The following is a 24,612-nucleotide window of genomic DNA, read 5'->3' on the forward strand; positions in this document are numbered from 1 at the left end:
TAGCAGCAGGACTGTGAAATAGGGGTTTATATTCTGGGATTGTGGCTTCTTTAAGTGCATTGGAGGCATGTCCTCACACTGCTGCGCTCTTAGCTCTCTGATATGAATTACACACAGGGTCAGATATTGCTGGTGAAGAGCTGACTATGTTATTAATAGCAGCAGGACTGTGAAAAATAATTTATCTTCCTCAACAGCAACTATAATCATAGCTTTATGTATTTTGTTAGTAGCAGCAGGACTGTAAAGTTTGGATTTATATTCCGGGATTGTAGCTAATTGCCCTGTGTGCTCATAGTGCTGTGCTCTGTGCACTTTGCGTTGAACTGCAGCCTGTTCTATTTATTAGTAACAGCAGGACTGTGAAAAATGTATTTACGTTCCGGATTTTCCTCACACTGCTGTGTTCTGAGCTCTCTTCGTTGAAGTGGCAATGTTTTAGGTACTGGCAGTTTAGAGCTGTTCAAGCATAACTCTGTATATGTTTTAGTAGCGGCAGGACTGTAAAAAATTGGTTTTATAATCCAGGATTGTAGCTTCGGCAAGTGTCCAGGGGGGTTGTCCTCACACTGCTGTGCTCCACAACCTTTCCCTTTGCTGACAGATTCCCTTGAGTTTGTCCCTTTCTCACCAAAGGACCTCACAGGCCACATGGTCACATGGCAGGACAGGGATGATCCGCATGATAGATGAGTCCGGGTCCCATTACAATGTAATGTCCAATAAATACCGCAATCCCTATCTCATGGACTATACGGGGGAGATTTATCAAAGGCGTCTTAGAGCACAACTGTTCTAGTTGCCCATGGCTACCAATTAGGGCTCAGCTTTCATTTTCCCACTGCGTTTATAAAATGAAAGCTGAGCTCTGATTGGTTTCCATGGGCAACCAGTTTTACCTCAGAAACTTGATGATAAATCTCCCCCTATGTGCCTATTTCAAGTCAGCTTTAGCCTAGGATCAAACAAATGTATTTGGGGTCCTTATTTAGAAAAAAGTTGGTTATGTTGTGGTTAGTTTTTGTCTTTTTTGTGGTATTTCTTACACATTGTTGCGGTTCTGCTCAATAAAACAACAAAACCGCAGCAATTCACACTAAAACCTCGTGCGATTCTTGTGGCATCGTTCACACCTATGGGGCAGACACCACGGCACGAGTGAAATCGGCCTGTGCGGGCGCGTTCACACGTTGCGTTTTGGTTGCGCTTTCATTGCGTTTGGAACGCATATACAACAGCTGATGTGAGGTAATTTGCCTAATTACATTACCGTTGTAAACGCAATGTTAACGCATGCGTTAACAAAACGCATGCGCGAACGCTTTGTTAACGCATGTGTTAACATCGCGTTTACGATGTGTTTTGTTAACGCATGCGTTAACAGTGATGAAATTAGGCAAATCACCTCTCCTCAGATGTTGTATATGCGTTTCAAACGCAATGAAAACGCAGGTCAAAACGCAACGTGTGAACGCGCCCTGCGGGGCAGCGGCAAAAAAGGTGAACATTTTGTGCCAATTTTTCAAAAGTTTATAGTCTACGTCGTGACGCTTGTGGGATGGCGGTGCATTTACAGCGGGGTAAATTCTGTGTCCATTCTAGTATGTGGCAAGTCGTCTGACTTCTGTTCCGGTTCAAGTGAAGCCCCTTTGCTGCGGCAGCGACTTCAGCTGAATCTTGACACTCCGAAAGTTGATTTCCACACCAAAATCTGCATCAAAATATGGAAATGATTCTAAATCCGGAGCAGAAATCCGTTTTCCGCTGAAGATTTCTACCACGACAGGTGGATGGTTTACGTGCGTTTATCAGGGCTTGTGCAGCGGATTTTCAAAAAAGGCAGAATTTCGGGCATACGGGTAGGAATTGCACCTATTTTCCCCCTTGTGCCACCTCCACGACAAATGGGTGTGGAGCAAAGTGCAGGGGCTGTGGCTGAATGAGCCGGCACACTGCGCCTTTGTAGAAGTGCCCCACGGTGCAGCACAGCTGCCCACTTCTGAAAGATTGGGGGCACCATCATACACTGCACACTCAGAGCCCGCGGATGATAAATGTGCCCCATCGTGATAGGACAGTCTAAGTCTAATCTGCACACTTTGCGGATTTTACTTGCGGGAAATCCACAGCGTAATACAGTAGCATCAAAGTGAATGTGTTACGGAAAAAGCAATGTAGAAGATGCATTTTTTTTCTGTGCGAAAATTTGCTTCGCAATTAAAAAAACACCCAAAAAGCACAACACTAAATACATAAATAAGCATGAAGAACGCACATGAAAAACATGCGGATTGAATGTGGATTTTCATCATGACAACCCGCAATGCAGATAGCCTAAGGCCGTTGTCACACGCTCCGCTAGCATTGCGTTCATAACACGACGCTAGTGCACAGGGGGCGGGCCGCTTGCATATGCGTTTCCAGAGAAACGCATGTGATTGGGTTATCGATCGCATGCTTTTCCCGGGAAACGAATATATGCGATCACGCCGAGGCCTGCCCCCTGTGCACTAGCGGAACTAATAACCACGGCCTAAAGTTGCAGTCTCATGTACCGCTAGCACTGCGTTTACGCAATGGGCCACGAATGCATTTGCAATGAAACGCATGCAATTGGTAAGCAATTTCATGTGTTTCACCACAAACGCTAATTGGGATGGCCCGAAGCACAGCCCTCTGCGCTGACGCAGGGCTCGGAAACACCGCGCAAAATGTGACCGTACACTTTAAAGAACCAGTCTCAAAATTTGCTGTCGTTTTTCAAAGCTTGTGCACAATAAACAGCGCCGCAGATGTGCAACACTTTTGCTGAGATTTTGGGGAGCATCAGCAATTTGTTGGTCTCACAGCGAGCGGCGGTGCGGCTGCAGTCGCAGCGGGGAAGGGGTTAACCTTCTACTATTTAAAAAAAAAAAGAAAAATAAGCGCAGTATTTTCGCGCACGTGTTTGGGGGGGGGTTATTTGACAAAAAGCAGTCGTTAAAGCAAACAGACAACAGCAGCAGAGCAGATGGACACCAAACACGGTAGATGTGTGTAGCAGGGAGCCCTGACGGCACCGGCATATGGGAGACCGGCTTGGGGTGGTTCCCGCTCCCCTCTCCGCTGTTTTACGTTGTTTTTGTTTGTTTGTGTTTTCAAGCAACTGTAACAAACAAACAAGTCCTGAGGTGCGTCCCACAGAGGCGCTGCCTCCTCCCTGCCACTCCGGGGCACAAGGGGGAGGAATCTTACAACTTGATGGGTTCAGTAACCCTGCCCTCTGTTTTGTCTCCGCCAGGGGACAAAGATGCTCCTCTCCCTGACTTTTAACCCCTTTTGCTAGGCTTTTTTTAAAGGGCCAGTAACACTGGAGCTTGTGTCAGACTCATGACTGTGAGCAGCAGCTTCTGGCTGACACCAGGGAACAATAGACTTTACATTAGGCACGTATCACGCTCGGATTACAGTACTGTTATAATATATGAGATTCTCAAACCCTGTGTACACGGTGCAGATTTGTTTTCCGGATTTTTTTTGTTTTCTGTATCGGATACAATCTGTATTTTAATGTAAAAAAATTGGAATCTCCTGTCCGTTATTTTATTTCGCGTGGTGGTCCGCCTACCGTGCAGCTACCATGGCAATTCGGAGGGCAGGAACTTTTTTTTACATGTGAGTTATGGCTCCTTCGGCCGGTTTTACCACGTGGCGTTTTTGTCACGTTTTTAAACGCATCCGAAACGCAAGTGGGAGGGAGTTTGGCCAAAACGCATATGTGTTTCCAAGCGCTAATCTGAAGATCCCTAAGTGTGTGTGTTAAGTTTGGGAACCTCATAAAACACTCGATACGTTTGTGGTTATTGTTTTGCATTATTATTACAATTGCGTTGATTTAGTCGTCCTTGAATTTGTTTTTCACGTGTTGTGCCCTGAGGTTGTCGCTTTACGTCAATGCTGCAAAGATGTCGTCTGTACATACGTCTCAGGGTTAATTCTCCCCACCCTCCCCTGAACCGTTTTTTTTATCTAAAGGTTAAACTTCTACACTCTCGTGGTAGCCCACCCTTCTTAATAATAAAAGGAAAAAAAGTGCCCCCCTCTTTTCTCCCTTCTCATGTTTGATTAAGGATGAGTGTGTGCCCGTTTGATGGCCTTTTCAGAAAGCTGCCACAAGCCTGGTCAGGTCAAAGGTTTAACAGCAATTAAGCCCTAGTTGCTTTAGAGACAAATGCATTTTTTCACCTGCCGCCAGTAGGAAGAAAGAAGCAAAAAAAAAAAAAAGCAAAGCAAAAAAAAAAAAAATCCAGAGCTCATTGTGTTGGGTGTTTGAACTGATTATGTTTAGAGGCTGGTTGTGATTGGTTGGGAAAGGCGTGGCTCTCAGGATGGTTTTGCATGTTGTCAGTCCATGAGCCACCCGTGCAATGTGTCTACAACCTGAGGAAACTAAAGGCTCTCCCTACAACGAGGCTTATTAGCTCTTCTCCGGGCCCCGGCTCCCTTGTTTGTGGTGGCAGCTAAATGGAGTTTGTCAGGTTTGTCAATATGCCATTGATTTTGTCATTTTCTTCTCTTCCTTTGGTTGAAACTTGCCAGGGATCGTCTCTCTCTCTCTCTTTTTGTTGTTGTTTTTGTTGAGAAGTAGAAAGAAGCCCCGTAGCAGCTCCGGCGTCTCCTCGAGAGACACAGCTTTGTTTACTAAGTTGCCTGGGATCCTTACAAGAATCCCGCTCGCTGCTCCTTGTAGCTTTGCTCCTTTTGTTAAGGATTCTTTTAGTTTTTTTCCTTAAGGTCCCCTCCGCCACCACCACCACCACCGCCTCCTCTTCTTCTCTGTTCCCTATCGTCCTCTCATTGACCCCCCCCCACCACCTCTTTAGTCTTGAGCGTTGGGGCGACCACTTCTCAGATACACGTCTGTAATTTCTATCAGCTGCTGTTATCGGATTTCCACGCCGGCGGTAGCGTGTGCACTTCTAATTCCACGTGTGTGCCCGGCACGATGTGTGTGAGCTCCTGGTTTTGTCCGTTCACTCATCCGGGGTAGCGGAGAGGGGGGGGGTTGTTCTTTCTTTTGACGTTGGTCGGTGTCGATCACCATGCTTGTTGTTATTGAGGGCGGCTCGTCGGCCACTCTTGCATTGAGCCGTTCTGGTTGACTGTCGAACACCATCTAAGACTTAGAATTTTTTTTTTTTTGGTGGTGTTTGTCTCGTGACGTAGAGGAAGTGCTTGATTTTTCTTCTTCTTTTTTTTTTTATTTCGTGCTGAATTGTGTCGGTCAAATCTTTTAGTAACCAGATCTAAATGGAGGTAATTCTCAGTGTCAAGCCGGCAGCGTCCTCCTTTCACTGCTTCTAACAAGATTTCTTTTGATCTGGGGAGGGAACTCCAAGGGACTGAGAGGTAAGTTAGAACTCTAGACTTTGGTGTGTGTTTCTTTTTTTTTTTTTTATTTTTTTTTTTTTTTTTTACCGTACCCTCTGTGTTGCCACATTGAGCTGGCACATGTGCCCACCGCTGCAGGTGGGTGTATCTGACAGCTGGCATTTTGGGAATGTTGATGTTTTACCATGTGCTTCCAGGGATTTGGCATTGCAATAGTTAACTTCTCCACTTGCAGAGCAACAATGAAGTCATTGAAAACTTGGCTGGAGTGGTTTTTTTTTTCTTTTTTCTCTCTCTCTTCCCCTTTATGTTCGGCTGTGTATAACCAGACAGATCTCAAAGGTTTATAGAATACCCTACGCTGCAGTTTTATTTATTTATTTATTTTTTTGCATTTTATTTTTATAATAATTTTATAAAATTTTATGAATTTTTTTTACATTTTTTTTTTTGTTTCCCCTTCACACTGACATGGCGTTTTACTTCTTACAGTTAGTGTTGCCGCTGTTGACACTTTTAGTGGTGTCTTATAGCCACCGCAGGATATTTTCAGCTTGATGCTTCTGGGAGATAAAGGGTTATTACAGTGTCTGTTTCCTGCTGTTGCTGATGCAGGAACTTTGTGTAATAGAACATACAGTAGAACAATTCTACTTTTTTTTTGACCCTCCCTAAACAAAAACAAAACAAGGAGGAAATAGTTTATTATTTTTACCAATTTTCAGCATTTTTTATTTATTAATTTATAATTAAAAATTTTTTTTTCTTTTTTGAATTTTTTTGTTCTTGTTTTTAATTCTGCGGTGTCAAATTTTGTTTTTTTTTTAAATCTTTTTTTGTTTTTATTTATCTGAAAAAAAGAGAGAATTGTTTTCGGCGGTTTGAGCTCTCGCTTTCCAGCGTTGCGAACAGAGATGTGTTCTCCCCAGCAATGAAACCTTAAACCGAGAGCCCCGATTGGCCTGACACTTTGTAATCAAACTTGATTTATTGTTCATTAGCGAAGCATTAGGCCTCTCAGGAAAGCCGGGTTATTTGTGTAGCGGCCTGTCAAACTGTAGAATGCCAGCACCTGTCATTGGGCAATCATGAAAAAAAGGTGAAGGAAATTAGAGCCTGCGGTCCACCCACACACACAGCGGATGCTCAGGTAGGCCCCTGGATGACTTTTTGTAAAACAAGTAGCTCGAGGGGGTAATTCCTTAATCCACTTCTTCCGTCCCATTTGGTACCACGTAACAAACCGGCGCTGAAAACACTACTTTTTATATAGTTTTTCACGTTTTTTTTTTTAAATTCTCTTTAATTTGAGGATCCGAGGTCACGTAAACCAAAACTGTGTCGTTTTAATATAGAGAGGCATTGAGTTGAAGAGCGGCCACTTAGCGAGGGTTTGCATTTCTGTACGACATGCAAATCATCAACAGGCAAAATGACTCTTCCCTATATCCCTTCCTTCTGTGCGGTGAGATGCCTAATATTAAGACTCCATGGAATGTAGAGAGTAGAATGTTGGATACTTGAAGTCTTTTGTTTTTGTTTATTTTTGTTATTTTTTTGCTTCCTACTTTATACAGTCAAATCCGGAACATGTGACTAAGTATCACCCAGGGCACCCAGGCTCCTCTCTGTGGCCGGAGGGTGTCGGTGACTTCTTATGTAATGCACTAGAGGTATATACAGGGGCAGTATTTGGGATACAGCGTATAGTTTTCACCTGGATTATTACAATAGATTTGCCGGATGACTTTGCTATGGGGGTCTTGGATGAGAGTGTCAGTACGGAGGGTCTATGCTGTGTGATGTGCAGTGTATACAGGGGTCTGTGGATGAATAAGAGGAGTCAGTTTTTAGGTAAATCTTGATCATAAGTCCCTGGAGTAAAAATGATGTAGAGTTGTCTATGCAGAGAGTCCCCTGGATATGTATAGGATGGGTTCTTTAGGTTTTTTCTTAAGTTGATGGATGTAGACTTTGGAGTTACAATTATAAAATAGACTTACATACAGTCAAAAAATTTTCTGTCCCAGTGACAATTTAAGTTTTAAAATGTTTTGATTTTATGAGAACAAGGATTATGAATAAAGCTTTGTTACAGACACCTTACAGCTGATCAGTGCAGTCTGGGAATATAGTAACATCCAGAGACTTCACCAGAGGTCACAGGAGGGAGAGAGGTCTGTCTGTAACTAGAGGTCGTCTGTAAGTCGGGGACCACCTGCATAGTGCAGAATAGAAAACTCATCACTGCCATGTATGTGTGTATAAAATGATATCTATCTCATATATATTGATTTATGGAAAGAGTACAACCATTTCTTCTATGTGTGCATGTGTATCCATCTATCTTGTGTATAACTTATATCTTAGTCTACTTCATAGCTAGCTATCTCCAGATCTATATATTCATGTATCTCATATCCTATCTATCTATCTCATATCTATCTATCTATCTATCTAGAAAATGGAAGCAGGTAACGTTCCCCTTTTTTTCACCACTTATCGGGATCGCTGTCTTGCTTCCATTTTCTACAATTGAACTCTTGGGCGAGAAGCTTCAGGATATCACCCTGTCTACATTTACTACTTCTCATGTTTTCTATCTAACCATCCATCCATCCTGCTCCTGTCTATCTATTCAAGGAAGCTTTATTGTAAGGACCAAATAAAAATTAGTGTTGCCAAAGCATTTAGAGAATATGGGATTGTGGGGGACATGGGGTGCCGAGTTGTGGGAGGACGTGCGGTGCTTGGGTGTGGAGGGGTTATAGTAGTCCATGGTATCACATGTCTCTCAGTTTATCTATGTATCATCCATTCATCCTTCTATCTATCTATCTGTCCATTTCTCTAGATCATATCCAATCACGTAGAGATTTTTTCATGGGCTCGACACCTGTTCCAAGGTGTCACTTTCACCCACTGTACAACTACTCTTTGCAATGGCACCCCCTCGCCCCATAGTCGCTCTTGAGAATCCATACATAGTATTACTAATCACAATAGTGAACGCCTTTAATATCTTTTCCTTCTGAAGTATAATTATCCACACAGGATTAAAAAAGAACAACAAAAAACCCCAATCTGATCAAAGCTGCTCCTCTGCTAGTGATCCCTCCGTGGCTCTGGCTCTGCTTCATTGGTGAAGTTCCAGCTGGGGGCTGTAAGAAGAATCCCAGACCAGGCAACAAAAAAACAACACAAGTGTGAAAAGAAAACATTATTTGATGAACTTGTGTCTGCCGTCATGGAAACGGGGATCCATTACTGTTTTTCCAGAGTATGGAATGAAAACATTCGGCATTGGGGTATATTATTTTCTTGTGAATCTAGGGGATAGGAATTCTAAACATCGTCATTCATTTCAAAGCAGAAGGTTTTCCAGTTGTGTTTTTTTAATGGAGTTTCCAGAAGGAAAGGGATATATAGAAAATTCTGTCTATCTCATATCTATCTATCTATAGCCTATCCTATCTATCTATTATCTATCCCATATCTATCTATTATACATTGACGTATTAGTTCTCTGCTGTCTATCTATCCACTTTATATCTATTTATCTATCTTTCGAGTACTCGTTACCCTATCATCAACCGATCAATCGGTCAACTAATCGAGAAATCTTTCTATTCATATGAAACTATATTTGACCTTTTTTTAGTATCAATGGTTTCGGCTTTTCAACAGTTTTGACTAGTACAAATATTCATCACCGGAACAAATAGGGTTTACCTGAAGTCCTATAAAATTATTATTATACTGAAAAACAACCCAATCTCAAGTAATCTCCTCGGAAGGTTACCCAAATTCTAGGTCAATACATCTATTCCAGGCCCTAGTGCTGAAATGATCAAGACACCAGAGGTTCCTGCGCTGTTGGAAGAGATGGATCTTGGGAAAGTTCTCAATGGGTTAATAGTGTGTGTGACTCATGATACATCCTAAAAAGGGGTATTGCATAATCTGGCAGAGCTGGTAACACTGTAAATCATCAGTGGTTACAAAGAACAAAAAAAAAAAAAGTAATTAAAAAAAAAAAAAAATAGGAAGTGCCGATCGGGATCTGTGTGTTTACCCGAACACTAGGTGCAGTGTTTACCATAATAAACTCCTGCAAAGTTCCCAGACTTCTAAAGTCGAGAAGAACCTGAACCTTCCAGCTCAACCTCCCAAATGTCTTAAAGGCACACGAGGCCGTCTGACTGTATAGACTGTTTTATTACAGCTCTGCTCTGGAGGCCTTGAAATAATTAGAAGGTAGACACAATAAAATTTTTGTCGCCCGTTGTGTCACCTGTTCATCGTCTGTTCCCGAAGTGTTACTGGCTTAGAAGTAGGGCACACTGAGGCTGAGTGTCTTCAATGTACCATGACCCCACACTGGGTAACAGAAGGAGTTTAGTCATTCTGTAGGATAGATTGATATACAGTTGCCGATAAGTAGTGATGGCGGTCTACTGTCCAATCGATTTGCCATATTAGATGTACCTGCTTGACTCTTTGGGCCACTTTTTGTAAAGATAAGGTCATAGCTGATGTCTGTAGGACTATCCGAATTCTACATGACCAATTTCAGCTCTGCTACTACTACTACTTAATCCCATAATACGTGCAGGACTCCAGGCAGTGAAAGGTTACGTCCCCCACCTCTCTCATCCCAACCGATGAAACGATTTGCACTCGTGACTTTGTGTTTATTTTAAGTCGGTTCCATTAATACGTCTTAATCTGTAACAAATGTTCTGTTCTGCATTAAAAAGTTATTGATTTTCCTCTAGTTTGGGAAAATAAATAGAAGGCTTTTTCGGGGAGGGGAGTACACACACAACACCTGCACGTAGAGATTGTGGGAAAGTTCTGACACCATCAGTTAAAATTGTTATTGTTTGGTCCAGACTTGGCTGGTTAGGACGCAGTTTGTTTGTTTTATGGAGTGCAGACTTCGGTTACTGGAAACTTGTTTTCTTTCCCCAGCACAGACTTCAATTACGTTTTTATGGATCCTTTTTTTTTTGTGTGTTTTTTCCTCTTTTTTTTTTGGTTGAGTTCATTAATATTTTCCTAAGAGCAGGAATAGTACAGACACATTGAGTCGGAATCCTGCTGTCTTTTTCCAGGGCCTTTACCCCGGCTCATGGACATTGAGCTCTCATGGATTTCGATCCCCACCACCACCACCGGTTCACAGTGCGATGAATATTTAGTAACAAATGTAGTTGTCATTCATTATACCCCGTAACGGGAAAGAACTGGACGGCCATTGATTAGGTGAGAGATGGAACCTGCCTGTTAAACAATGAACTGCGCTTAGGTCCTTTGAGGTCTATCAGCCCCTTAAATCTGAGACATCGTTCTGCAAATAGCCCAGAATAGGGTAAACCGACAGCATCTGAAAGGTCGTCATCTGTGATATCTCAAGGGCTCCCTTTTTTTTTTTTTTTCCTTTTTTTTTATCTCTTGCCTTGTATTTTCTTATTCTTTTTCATGTCTTGACACAACAAGATGACACAAGACAGAATACATTAAATTTCGATTTTTATCTAACCTGTTTCGCTGCTAGCAGTTTAATTTATTTTGCTTTTTTGACAATTTTTTTTTGTACAGTTACTTTAATTGTCAGATCACTTTCCCTCCTCTTCCCTTGGCCCTGTGTTTTTTTAATTTGTCAAAAGATATGTATATTTCTGGAATTTTTAATTTAATTTTTAACATCTTTTTCCCAGATGGGCTGGTTGGAGTGACTTTAGAGTTGTAAATCAGTAAAATGGCAAAATTGTCAAAAATTCCACCGATGTTTTCTCATTAGAATGTAATTTGCACTTTAGTATTCGACTGTGATCTATAGACAGAGGTGTCTATAATAAGTGAGAACAGCCACACATCCTGATCTCTAAGTATGATACATTGTGATACATTGACAAAGTTCAGAATAAGGCCCCCCCAGAAACATTTTTGAAATTTTTTTTTTTATTTTGTATTTTTACATGTTTTTTTTTTTTTTGTTTTTTTTTTTGAAGATGGTCTTGGTGAAAGTCTTGGCATTGACAAATCGGTACCTTGCTCCTCACAACTTAAAAGAGCAAATAGAGAGGGGGGGGGGGTCATCAAGCTCATTTATCAAAGCTGTAAATGACATTACACATTTGTATCAAGGAAAGAGTGGAGGGGGGGGGGAGAAAAAGTGTAATGTTATCTTTACTCGGATATTTCTGCGAGGTGAAAAATATCCATTGTTTTTCCAACTCTATTAACATAAATGTTTTTGTAATTACCATAAATAAATGCGCAGCACTTAGGTTCAGCTGGTAATTTCACCGCAAGTGTTTGCATTTATTATTATTGTAATTGGACTTAATGATCTATTTCCTAGTGTAATATTATTTTTTTTTTTTAAATTTTTCTATGAAACCGTTTTACGTGGTGTTTTTTGAATGCGAAAACAATAAATAGAAAAGAAAATTATTTTAAAAAGGAGTAAAAAAAAAATTTCATTTTTTTTTCCCTTACATCTTCGCCTGTCAGATATTAACAGGGTTTAATTATTCCGAGCCTCCTTATATTTTTCAAGCAATGGAACTGAGTATTTATTGTCACTAAAACAATTAACCTGGCAGGTAAGCTGAAGGCTGGCAATGAATACGAATTGAGAGATAAGATCAGGGGCGTCAGTCACCCCCAGTGAACCGCGCGGGAGACGGAGAACACGATTCTATCTCTGCCCAAGCTGATCATAACCGCCTCCCACATTATATCAAATCCTGTTTCTGTAAATGAGAACAGTTTTTATTTACATAAAAAGGGCTTTGTGAGAAGCGGGCGAATGACTCGCAGGCAGTTTTATAATTTACATTAATGAATCTTGCCATGTGGGAAGGAAGAGGAGGAAGATGAAGCGGGAGGGAGGGGGAAAAAAAAAAATCTAACTCCATTGTAATATTTGGAATAAATTGTGGATTCGGAATTGGTGTACTTTAGAAGTGGTGTTTTTGTGGTTGGGCAGAGGCTTTGTGCCGTGACATGTTTCATCCCCAATCGATCCCGTAATAATTAAAAATCTATCCATGCCTCGCTATGGACTTTGTTCAAAATTCATGAAGGTTCTGTTAATTGGAAACTTCTTAAGAGTTAATTGACAAATTGTGTCCTACTGGGTTGTTCCCTTGGTGGGCTAGACCTTTTAAAATGTTTCAGATACCCTCAATAGAGATGAGTATAGTGATTTGGTCAATCAATGGCTTAATCTACTTGGTGGGTGAACCAAAGGTTGAAAAACATGGCTGCTTTCTTCCAAAAACAGCGACATACCTGACCATGGGTTGTGCCAGTATTGCAACTCGGTTCCATTCATCTTTATACAGGTGATTTGCAATACCGACACAACCCATGGTCAGGTGTGGCGCTGTTTTTGGAAGATGGCAGCCATGTTTTTCAACCAAACCTTTAACGCTCCATAGCTAATCAGATTTGAACTCTTCTCTCTTCTCTGATTGGCCCAGTTAGCTTTACTATTCCATTTGCATATTGTATTGTGGTGTAAGGTCCAAGTATTCTACAAGACAAAAACATAGCTTTTTGACCATATGTTTTAGTGAATTTTTGTATGTTAACCAACACAATTTTCCCCATACCCAGAATTCCCATTGCTCTAGCAAAACATGAATAATATATATTGCATCCTTTGTATTATTAACCCCTTGCAACTTTTTTGCTATCCTTTTCGCACTAATGCTACCCCAACTCAACCCCGTCTCTATTTTTTAGGTTCCTTTTATACTGGAAATATTCCTTAAGTTTTCATCCGGTCTTCATCAGGTTAGCCTTGTGTTGTTGTCGTATGGGCACTTGATGATGTCACTCCATCCTGTGACATCATCACACTTATTGGCCCTGGATATTTTTGTTCAAATAGTTGCTTGTCAATGGCTTCCTAGCCAGCATGCCCCCCATTTATCCACCTCTCGATTAAGGGTTCTAACGGTTGTGTACTTGACAGACCCAACTCCTCATCCTGACACTTGTCCTGCTCTTTAAGCAATCCGTTGCCTGTCTTGTGGCAGTATAGAGGTTAATTTGTCTAGTAACGGGATCATTTGCATTGCAGATCCCTGAAGGCAGCTTTCTGTAAGATGAGGGGGGGGGGAGAGGTTGTATATTATCTGATTCCTTTCTAATATTGCTGCCTGCAATGATTCATCTGGAACCCCATTCATTACAATATACTTCTTTTTAGTCTTGTACCGCTTACGGTTTTGCGTCTGAAATTTGTGGCTCTGCTTTATTGTCGAGCAAGGTGAGAAATACCGAGTGGGCACGGATACTCGTTTCCCGTACAGAACAGCTGCAATTTCATATGAATGTAAGAGAAGAAGAAAAAAATTCAACCACCCCCCTCCACCTCCAAAAAAATATCAATGCTAGCATGAGGAGTCCCAGTCTGTGTTTAAGATAAAGTTGAGTTTTGACTGAGTACATTCAGTATGGGAGTCGTAAATATTAGACAGTTCTACTTAAGAAGTTACATGACTGTTTTAAATACTATTGATTTAAACCACTGGGTAGATTTTATGAATCAAAGTGTAATTTCCACCGCTTGGCTATATTTCTCCACAATAAACCACTCTCTCTGGTGTGCCCTTATCTGCTTTCGTGACGCTCGACGCAGGATTAAATGATAGTAGTTACAATGATCAATAGGTTAAGACCAGGACAATCATTCTTGCCGCTAATGACCTCGGTAGTAATGGGTAATAAAGTGTGGGCTATTATGGGCTAGCGCTAGTTCACGTTGCCCTTTGGTGGTAGGGACTATCTTCGAATCGAGGGGAGAGCTTCAAATTTTGGGCTTTTCCTCAGATTGATGTTTGCTTTATGGTTATTGAGTATGGGCAACAAACCTTGACGGCAAAGGGCTTGTGGTGGCGACTATCTGTGAATTGAGTTTAAAAAAATGGGTGCACTGATTTTCTAAGGTTATCCTCACATTAGTGTTTGCTTTACGGATATTGAGTCTGTCCGACAAACCTTAATGGTAGAGGCCATACCCTTTGGTGTTAGGGACCGTCTTCACTTTAAAGGAAGAGTACCAACATTTGGGCGCACTAATTTTCATTGAATTGGTGTTGGATATTGATTCTGGGATTCAAATCTTGATGTGAAAGGGACTAACTCTGAATCGAGGGAAGAATATAAATATTTTGCCTGCACTAGTTTTCTAGGATTGGTGTTTGATTTATCGATATTGAGTTAGTCCCTTGCCCAAACTCCCATTTAAGGGGAGATTACCAAAATTTGGGTGCACTAATGTCTTAGATTCTACATTTAACTGGTGTTTGTTGACCTGACTCAATATTTAATCCAAGGTAAAGCCTAGAAAAATCAGTGCACCCAAATTCTTCCACTGTTGCCGAGTTTGTTGACCTGACTCAATATCCATAAAACAAACTCGGCAACAGTCGAAGAATTTGGGTGCACTGATTTTTCTAGGCTTTACCTTGGATTGGATATTGAGTTTGACCAACAAACCCTTGCAGGATACTTCATTCACCCCATTATATTTGCATTTTTACTTTTTGTTTCTAAAGTAGACGTCAAAAAAGCCCCAAAAATAAAGTTGCTCCATCCAAGAAAGATATACATATGTACGTTCTGGCACCTTGTTCCATAAATGTTGTCTTAGTGCATCAGTTACCTTCTCCCTCCAAATGTTTGTCTTGAGTAGAGTCCAAATGTTTTGGGGCAAAAAAGAAATTTAGAAAAAAAATTGACAACCCGTCGTTGAAGGTAGGCTTCCGCTGTTTGCTTAGCAGAGCAGCATTAATATCTGAGGAGACCTCAAGGAAGAGTAAACTTGTTTTGCGATCTAGTGATTTGGGCATTAAGGCAGATGAGTGATGTTGCTTGGTAAATTGTATTTATTGAATGGCTCGTTATATTTTGAAAGCAATGCAGAACGGAATAGACCGAATTAATGGGATTACACCTCTCTGCTTTTGATGATGGAGCTCTCCCAGGAATTGCCACAGTGCCAGTTTGTTGATATTCCTGAATCAAACAAAGTCGTGGAGCTCAGTGAACATTACAACAGGGATTTTTTCCTTGAATCATGGCCAATGGTTGAAAAAAAAATGGATACCGGGAGTTGGGGGGGGGTGGGGGGAGGGCAACGTTTGGAGTTGCCCAAAAATCTGCACTTTGCATGGGCGTCTCTGCCTGTAATGTCATTGTGACTTCTCCATAAACCAAATCCATAACATGGAAAATGAAAATCCTTTTTGCAACCCACACACACACACTGGGGGGGGATAAGGGGAAGAAAAAAGTGGATTTATGCAACAATGCCGAGGAATATGTCGTTACTATGTATCTGACCTTCAAGAACCATTTTAAGTTAATCAAAATTAGTGATGCTGAGAAATAAGGACATCAGTGCATAATGACTGTGAAATTAGGAGAGAGCTCACTATGCAAATGACAGAAGAACCCAAGTGAAAAAAGGCAAGATAAACTGCATATTAAGGCATTATGTTACATAAAATTAATGCAGCATTTCTGTCTTTTGCTTACCGCTTATTTGAAAGCTTTTTATTTCATTTTTTTTTTTTTTAATGTTCAATTACGTTCATATCGGTATATATCGGTTTACATATTTTATTCTTTTAACTGCGGCTTTAAAAAAAAAAAAAAAGAGGCGTTTCTAGATTTACATAGAAGAGAAAAAAAATTTAAAAAATTTAAAAAAATAATTAATATCTTCTATGTTCACTACCAGAAGAATTTTTTTTCTTTCCCTTTTTTATTTTTTAGAATTTTTAAATTATGTCTTTTTTTTTTGGCTGTTATTTTTGAGTTTTCATATATGAAGGAATTTTTTATTTATTTTGTAATGTTTTTTTATTTACTTCTAAGTGCATTATTTTGATAGTATTGTCTTACCCTATTGGAAAATATATCGGTGTGATTTTTATTTCCCTATTTTTAATTATTATTTTTTTTTTGTCTTAAATTCTACCCACAAAACGCCCCCCGCGCGCTTGCAAATTAAACACAAGTGCGGTGATTATTTTGAATAGGTAAATTACATTCTAGGAAGCTTGCAGCATTCGTAGCATTGTCATTAGGTAGCCGCTTGAATACAATTTGTGTAACCTTGGCCGAGACAGCCTGTCATTTTAATGTCAGTGTTTTATCTGAAGAAGACATCATCCTTTCAAATACACAGTACAGGTTCCTTAGCAGAAACGCCTGAGCAGAAATGTGTTAACAGTTGCAAATATGAAATGCTATCAGGTTCATCACTGTAGCTGTTTGTCATCGAAATGTCACAGAAAACTGCTTTAATGGTATCTCACATAATATGGGCGAATTGGAAACATCTGTATGTTGGATGAAGCCGGGAAGCAGACGATATGATATACGATTTTTTTTTTATCGGTAGCCGTTTTAGGTTGCAGGGGGAGAGGGTCTGAGATGGAATTTGCATGACGTCCTGTCTGCATTGGCGGAGGCTGTGGGGGTTACGACGGTCGTTGCACTTCCCGTGTTTTTAATATGTACATTTTCTTGTTGGCAGGTTCCAGTCTCAGTGGCTATGATGACACCCCAAGTAATCACTCCTCAGCAAATGCAACAAATTCTCCAACAGCAAGTGCTTACACCCCAACAGCTACAGGTCTTACTTCAACAACAACAAGCGCTCATGCTTCAGCAGGTAATGTTTTCCGACCCTATGGCACTATTTGTTATTCCGGAGATATGTTATGGGAGATACTTGAGTCCGCCCAATGCTTCTTCACTTTCAACCAAATAAACCTTCCCAACTCTTCCAGAAGTGTTCTTCTAGAAGACTGGTTCCTCTGTCCAACTTTTGTAGAGGTTGCCAATGGGTTGAGAAGTCCTACATAGACTCTACTCCATGATAAGGGAACCATACATTCCCCATAATAGGGGAATGTATGGTTATCACAAAAAGATGGGGTCTTCTTAAATTTAGACCACCAATACACCAGAGATGCATGATCTCCAAGGGAGAGCAGGTGCTTCACTTAAAATAATTGCAATCACATGAGTCAATAGCTCGGAGTAGGTGCCTCTTCATATAATTTCTTATCATGTGTGGGATAATTCTGTTGAACTAAAGTAAATTTGTAACTCCATAACATTGGGTTGGGTTCTACGATGGCAGGAAACTCCACTGTTAAGCAAAGCTTAGTGGTCACGAAAATATTTGAATCTATTTACTCATTGTTGAATGCTTGGACCATCGGGTCTTCAGCTGAGTGTTTGGGGGAAAAGGAGATTTATTTTGGATGAACAAGTCGTGTGCTTAAAGTTTATGAAAACATTGAAGTGTTTGTTATTGGCACATACTGTTGTGGCGTTTCTGCCATCTTGTATGAGGGGAACAGGTTCTGACTCTACTAAAGGCAGGAGCTGGGATAGAGTTATACTTGTAGGGGTTGTTTTTAACATTTGAAATGGAGTCATAGGTCTGGTATCGAAATGGGGGACTGGCCCACCAGAGTACCAGAGGATCCTTCGGTGGGCCAAATTCCTAAATCAATATTAGATACCATAAGTCCAGCAGAAGACGATCCAGTTGGAGGCTATAATAGCCTTTTTACTAGGGGTCGATGAATGGTGGGCCTCAGAATAATTTTATTTGGTGGGCCCAAAGACCCCCAGTCCAACACTGGCAACTGGCAAACTATTTGAATGATTGAAATAAACGCAACATTAAGAACCCAGATCTGCCAAGGTTCTTACCCATCAAGGTGTTCTCCATGATTTGAAACACATGGTTGACTTCTTCCAAAAACTGTGTGTCACCTGTACATCGTTGGTATGTATTGCAAATGAAGGACATTCCCTTTAATGGAACTGAACTGAAGTTCCAAATACGACCTGTTAACAAATGTAGAACTATTTTTTTAGGGGAATCCATGTGCATTTTTCGTGGTTCTCAGTCGTTGTTCTTGTAGTCACTCACTTTTTCTCTTGATGTTCTGCTTTGTATGATGGACATGTTCCATTTTTCTATGTACAGTTTTTTTTTTCCATTTACTTTATTCTGTTGAGTTTTTTTTTTTTACTTCAGTCATTTTTTTCTGTTCCTTCTAATGAAATTGAGTGGATTAAGGTCCATGTATACAGTGGCCAGAGGTAAACGTTCTCTAAAACCCATCATTTGAAATGAAAGCACGTGTCGTACAGGCGAGATTTACCATGTTCCTCTCCAAGGGCACCGTGTCTTTGTTGTTACAAACATAGGTCATCCCTTGCCTTATTTTAATTAGTCTGCACAGGGGGGGAGAAAAGGGAGGAAAAAAAAAAAGAATACACCATGTTTCCTATCAGTACAATTTGTAGATTACTTTTCAGAACATCCCGAGCACGCTGAATTTATTGTCGGATTTCAAACGAAAAGGTCAGACCATTCCAGATAAAAGAATGCTATTTTTCAAATCGCTTTTGTGTCACGCCACACACACATAAAAAAAAAAGAATAAAAAGTGGAGAATTGTCATCGGGTACATTGTAACTGACACCAGTTTCCCTTTTTCTCACAGCAGCAGCTTCAGGAGTTTTACAAGAAACAACAGGAGCAATTGCAGCTTCAGCTGTTACAGCAACAACATGCAGGAAAACAACCGAAAGAGGTAAATCACCTGCCGATTTGCAATTTTGTCAATTCTTGGGTTGACCCATAGTTCATGGTTGGTCTTTGGTTAAGTCATAAACCATTACATAAAAATATTGGAGGAGGTACTTGTGTGCCCAATAGTGAGCCATCCATTGGGCTTATTATTGACCCATTTTCTAATATTTTCCTACCCATGAGAAGGTCATTTTTTTCCATTGTTGGCCAAAACTATATCACAATGTAAATAGTGTTGGTTAGTGGGAAAGGTCCATATTGCTGTTGCTAGGGCTAATCCAGATAGGTCATCTAGGAGAAAAATTGTAAAGTTGGCCATACACATTTGATTACCAATGGCTAAACCCAACAGCCTAATGTGCATCCATGTGTAATCCATACTCTACACCTGGGCAGATATTGGTTTTGAGAAAGGATTAGGCTCCACATTTCTGATGTTCTCATGAGAGCTGGACCACCATAAGAGATATCTAATGTTGGTTTATTTTCGTCTCTAAGTCAGAACACATGCATGCTTGGTTGAGGTGAGCATACATGTGTAGGGGGATTATTAGGAGGAATGTCACTTAGCCAAACAGATATTCCAATAACAGATGTTTATGGCCAGCTTTAGTGGGCCATTGAGCTATCTATGCTTAATATTAAAGGAATAGAAGGCGAATGGCATAAAATACATGTGGATAATAAATGCTGGAGAATTCCATAGATATATTCTCCAGCAATCGGGAACCTGTATAGGGACTACCATCCACTTCCTTCTGGTAGGTGGGTAGAGGAGACCAGTTCCAACAAATCTTTGAATTGTTTTATATAGAGATGAGTTGCTTGTCTTGTATTAAGCCAGGTGGCTGATGTGGGGCCCGTAGAGTAAGGCTGACCCTCCTATTGCTTCCTGATATGAAGATCCTGTGTAGGTCTGTTAGTGAGCATTGGAGGTATATACAAGGTTCTTCTGTCTAGCGCCAAAATAAAGCCATTTTGATTTGGACCTCTATCTCCTATGTATTCCACCGACTAGTGCACCACTGGAACTCAATGATATTACTCAGGTGTAATGTAAATTAGTCTGAAGCCCAAGATGGCGGCTGCCGAAGCGGAGAGCCACTATTGATGTCCATGAACGAAATTCTACAGCTTTTTGCACAAATGCAATTACCATTTTATGGGATCAGTCAGATTACACGTTGGTAAGACATGCAGCCGACCAATTACCACAGTCACTCGCCCACTACACTCTCTTGGTCCCATGTGGTGTGGGCGTTGTGCCTACATCTCCGATATAATGAACTGTGAAATGTGGTGTAAATAGGACAAGCAGGCGTGCTTATTTATGCAAACAGGACAGCATATGTCTTCCCCTGGCCGGCACCATTGTCAGCTTCCTCATCTGTCTTTTTCAGATCCCAGTTGAACTAAGGGGACACTAACTGAGTGTTTGGTGCACGTAGGGAAATCCTAACAACCTGACAAGCTGGGGTCTCTATCAGTGATGTATTGGGGGATGTTATCTGCTAGATATAAACAGCTATGATGCATTTACCATTACATGGACTCCCGAGAAGACTTTTAGATGAATTGTCAGCCTAACAGATCACGTTTAGATGAATTGTTGTTTGCTACATCACTGTGTTTTTTGAGAGTGGAAGTAAACACCATTACCCACTCAGACAAGAGGACAGACCACCTCCATGCAGGGGCTAATCTTGGTTCTACTGAGCCGTCATGCTGCCCACTTACTGGCTTTTTATGAAATTGGACAGAACTGTGTTTTATATTGGTTTTCTAACTAACACACTTTAGGTGTTACACACTTGACTCTTCCTTTGGACAACCTCGTTTTGGCTAAGCATTCCTGTGTTTTCATTGGGGAGAGAAAGCGTAAGACATTGCTGGAGATTAGGACACTTTTTGGTGGAAAGGGTAAATGGATGGCAAGGCATCATGACATTAATTCTTCAATGTCTTGGCCAAGGTCGTCAACTGAGCTTGGAGGTGTAGGAAGGGGCAGGGCTGCCTAACGGGAAGCAAATCTTTTAGTATTTGGATGTAGAGTAGGGTTAGTGAACTGATCTGGGTTGGAGGTAATTCAAATTGGCTCAGTCGGGAGAACGTTGGACTGAAGATCTGGGTTAACGGTAGGCCTAGCTACTGTCCCATAATCAATGGGTTCGATGAGAATTGATTATTCATACATGATCCTCCTGTTCTCATTACATAGTGCCTTTGCTCCATAGCACCAAGTCATCCTGAATTTCCTCCAGTATCCTAACAAAACTCCATAAAGTAGGAGCCTATAAATAAAATAAACACAAATCTCGGCCCCAAAGACCCAAGTCTTCTAGATGCCACCGGCTTAGAGGTGTAGGAAGGGGCAGGGCTGACTATTGGGAAGCAAACGTTTTGGTATTTGGATGTAGAGTAGGGTTAGTGAACTGATCTGGGTAGGAGGTAATTTGAATTGGCTCAATCGGGAGAACATTGGACTGAAGATCTGGGTTAAAGGTAGGCCTAGCTACAGTCCCAAAATCAATGGGTTCGATGAGCATTAATTATTCATACGTGATACTCCCATTCTAATTACATAGTGTCGTTGCTCCATAGCACCAAGTCCTCCTTAATTTCCTCCATTGTCCTAAGAAAACTCCATAAAGTAGGAACCTATAAATAAAATATACACAAATCTCTCGGCCCCAAAGACCCGAGTCTTCTAGATGCCACCCGGCTCGGAAGTTGGGTGCCCCAGCCAAATATAGCCAGCGGAGGGCAGGTTACTGTATTGAGACGGACATATACATTCTGTCTCTGCCCATCCATTTCATTACAAGGAGCGCGCTCCAGTCCTGTAGAAAAAGGGGAAACAGATTAGAAAGTGTCTAAAATGTAAATCTAACGGGCTAACAGTAATTAAAATGGAAATGGCACGAGGAGAGAAATGCATGTAATTGGGAGATATCGCGGTGCAAAATGCTCTTAGCTTTGTTTTGCTGGCTGTTGCTTTAATTCAGTAGGGCTTATTCATCAGTAGCAATTCAATGCGTGTTAATGACTCTGAGATGCAGGCATCACTGTGGACAAAGGGATGATTATTGTGCGGTCAAAAGAAGTTCAAAGACAAGAAGGGAATTTTCAGTTTTTTTTTTTTTTTTCTTCTCTCTCCCCCTTAGAGATCCACATTCAAGAGCATACAAATTAAGCCAAATGTTAGAAACCGCAGTCTGAGAGCCGACTTCAAAGTCACAACTCTGTAATTAATGAACTGCGAGCTTCAGTTTGGACAAGTCGTGGTTTGACGCACTCATAAATCAACATGACAGTTCTGTTTCGCGCGGCTCAGACACTGCTTGTCATTGAGTCACATCAGATGTAAACAGGAAAAAAAAAAAAGCAAGAATTAAAAAAAAAAAAAAAGCGCGAGTCAGATAGAGGAGGCGCAATTGATCAACAGAATTGGTAAAAACCAACTTTTGAAGCGCATTATTCTTGATCACAGGAAATGGCTGTAACCTCCAGAGGGTTGTGTGCTCCTTCTGCCAGTCTTTTTTTTTTTTTTTTTTTTTTTTTTACTTTCTGCTCGAATCCGATTTCTATCAGCCTTCAAAAAAGGAGAATAAGAATTATGGATCTTTTCCCTTGTGGCTGACAGCCACTCGCCCCCTGTTGTTATTTTGTGCCTCATTCTTTTCAGTAGGCATAAAAAAAAAAATGTTTTTTTTTTTTTTAAAGGATCCTTTAACTCAATTTTTTAAACCATTCTAAAGAGTCACCTGCCACTTCTTATTAACCTCTTACTCGGTAAATTAGACATAGTCCCATCTATTTCATACTTTTTTTTTTTTTTAAATCTTTTAGTGTAATGGATATAGTTCCGGTTTTTTATACTGTAATTTTTAGGAATTATTTTTATTAACCTCTTACATTAGTATTGTATTAGACATACTGTAGTATTTTGCATGTTTTTTTTTGTTTATTCTTGATTGGTATAATAGACCTAGGCCCATTTTTTTTATACTGTACTTTTTAGTATTTTTTTTTTTAATTGCTATTAACCTCTTGCTTGGTTGAATACACATGGTCCCATCTTTTTTTTTTTTTTACATGCCCCATGCTGTGTCATTGGGGCAGTATTATGTGGACACCTCTATGGAATTCTCTATCACTATCTATCACTTGTATCACTTCTACATGAAGTTTTTTTTTTTTTTTGCTTTGTTTTTTTTTGGAGGAAAGCAAGTGTCCAGTATGAACCCCATGTGATAGGCAAATCAAATGTTCTGCTTGGCCGAGATAGACAGGAAAGAACCCCTCCCAGTAGCGACACATTTATCCCCTGGAGTGTGGAGGAATAACCTCTTTATTAGGCCGTTTCCTTTTTACATGACTTAATGTTAAAATAACCTTTCGTGTCATGTTTTCTCATGTTCCTCGCAGCCGGAGTTTCAGATAACCGTTTGAAATCACTGTAGGCATCTGTCTTTTTGCTGGGCTTTTACAAGGCTCCTCCCATTGGGAAACAACCGACATCGCTAATTAACAGCATTTTTCAAAGAAGATCAATGTCGGAAAGTGACCCTAAAATCAAAAACATGAGAATTTGGGTTTCTATACACTTGATGAAAGAGCTAAACCAAGAGGCCCCCACTGTGTTCCTTATCACTTCATTCTGATGGCGTTATGTTACATTTTAGATAATATTTGTAAAATTAATTAAATGCAGCACTTCTGTAAGTGGCCAGGGATTGTTCATCCTAAGCCTCCTGGTTCATAGATATACTATTCACTGTAACTGTATAACTGTAAGGGAGTGGAACATTCCAGATTGATATTCGGTGGCGTAGCTTGAAGCTGATGGGCCCCAGTGCAAAGTCTGTGCCTGGCCCCCGACTATAACGTATGGTTTATAGTACCAGTCTTTTCATATGGGAAAGTGAGACCTCTTGGGCCCCCTCTGCACCCACTCAAGTTTTGCCCCTGTTGATATTTATCTCTACTCCCCACTTGTAACTAAATAATAATGTCATACCGTTCTGTAATGCTCCTGCCATACCGTTTTGTAACACCCTTGCCATGTACTGCCATACCGTTCTGTAACACCCTTGCCATGTACTGCCATACCGTTCTGTAATACCCTTGCCATGTACTGCCATACCGTTCTGTAACACCCTTGCCATGTACTGCCATACCGTTCTGTAACACCCTTGCCATGTACTGCCATACCGTTCTGTAACACCCTTGCCATGTACTGCCATACCGTTCTGTAACACCCTTGCCATGTACTGCCATACCGTTCTGTAACACCCTTGCCATGTACTGCCATACCGTTCTGTAACACCCTTGCCATGTACTGCCATACCGTTCTGTAACACCCTTGCCACGTACTGCCATACCGTTCTGTAACACCCTTGCCATGTACTGTCTAGATGACTTGTCATGGCTGCTTTAGCTCACCATATGCAGCTTTCTAAGTTTGACATGGGGATCTGAAAGAGGGTCCTCAGATATTGAAAGCTACTAAAGAACATAATATAACCTGCGAGCCCTATCTACTTAGCTTAACACTTTAGTTTATGGAGTTGGTGAAGGGGACTGCA

The 24,612-nt window shown here is 40.8% G+C and overlaps 1 protein-coding gene across 17 annotated transcripts in view; it reads left to right on the top strand.

The window, feature by feature from the left end:
* FOXP1 (forkhead box P1) overlaps nt 1-24,612 on the top strand; it is a 601,095-nt gene that overhangs the window by 499,318 nt on the left and 77,165 nt on the right. For 12 of the 17 annotated variants that reach the window (XM_072128406.1, XM_072128404.1, XM_072128405.1 and 9 more), the window contains 2 exons: nt 16,940-17,077; nt 18,936-19,025. In XM_072128406.1, coding sequence (XP_071984507.1) covers nt 16,940-17,077; nt 18,936-19,025 — 228 coding nt within the window. Of the gene's footprint in view, nt 1-4,340; nt 4,518-5,276; nt 5,389-16,939; nt 17,078-18,935; nt 19,026-24,612 lie in introns of those variants that run through there. The other 5 variants (XM_072128409.1, XM_072128414.1, XM_072128416.1 and 2 more) reach the window with 3 other exon arrangements.

Source organism: Engystomops pustulosus, chromosome 10, assembly GCF_040894005.1.
Source record: "Engystomops pustulosus chromosome 10, aEngPut4.maternal, whole genome shotgun sequence".
NCBI classification, from domain to species: Eukaryota; Metazoa; Chordata; class Amphibia; order Anura; family Leptodactylidae; genus Engystomops; species Engystomops pustulosus.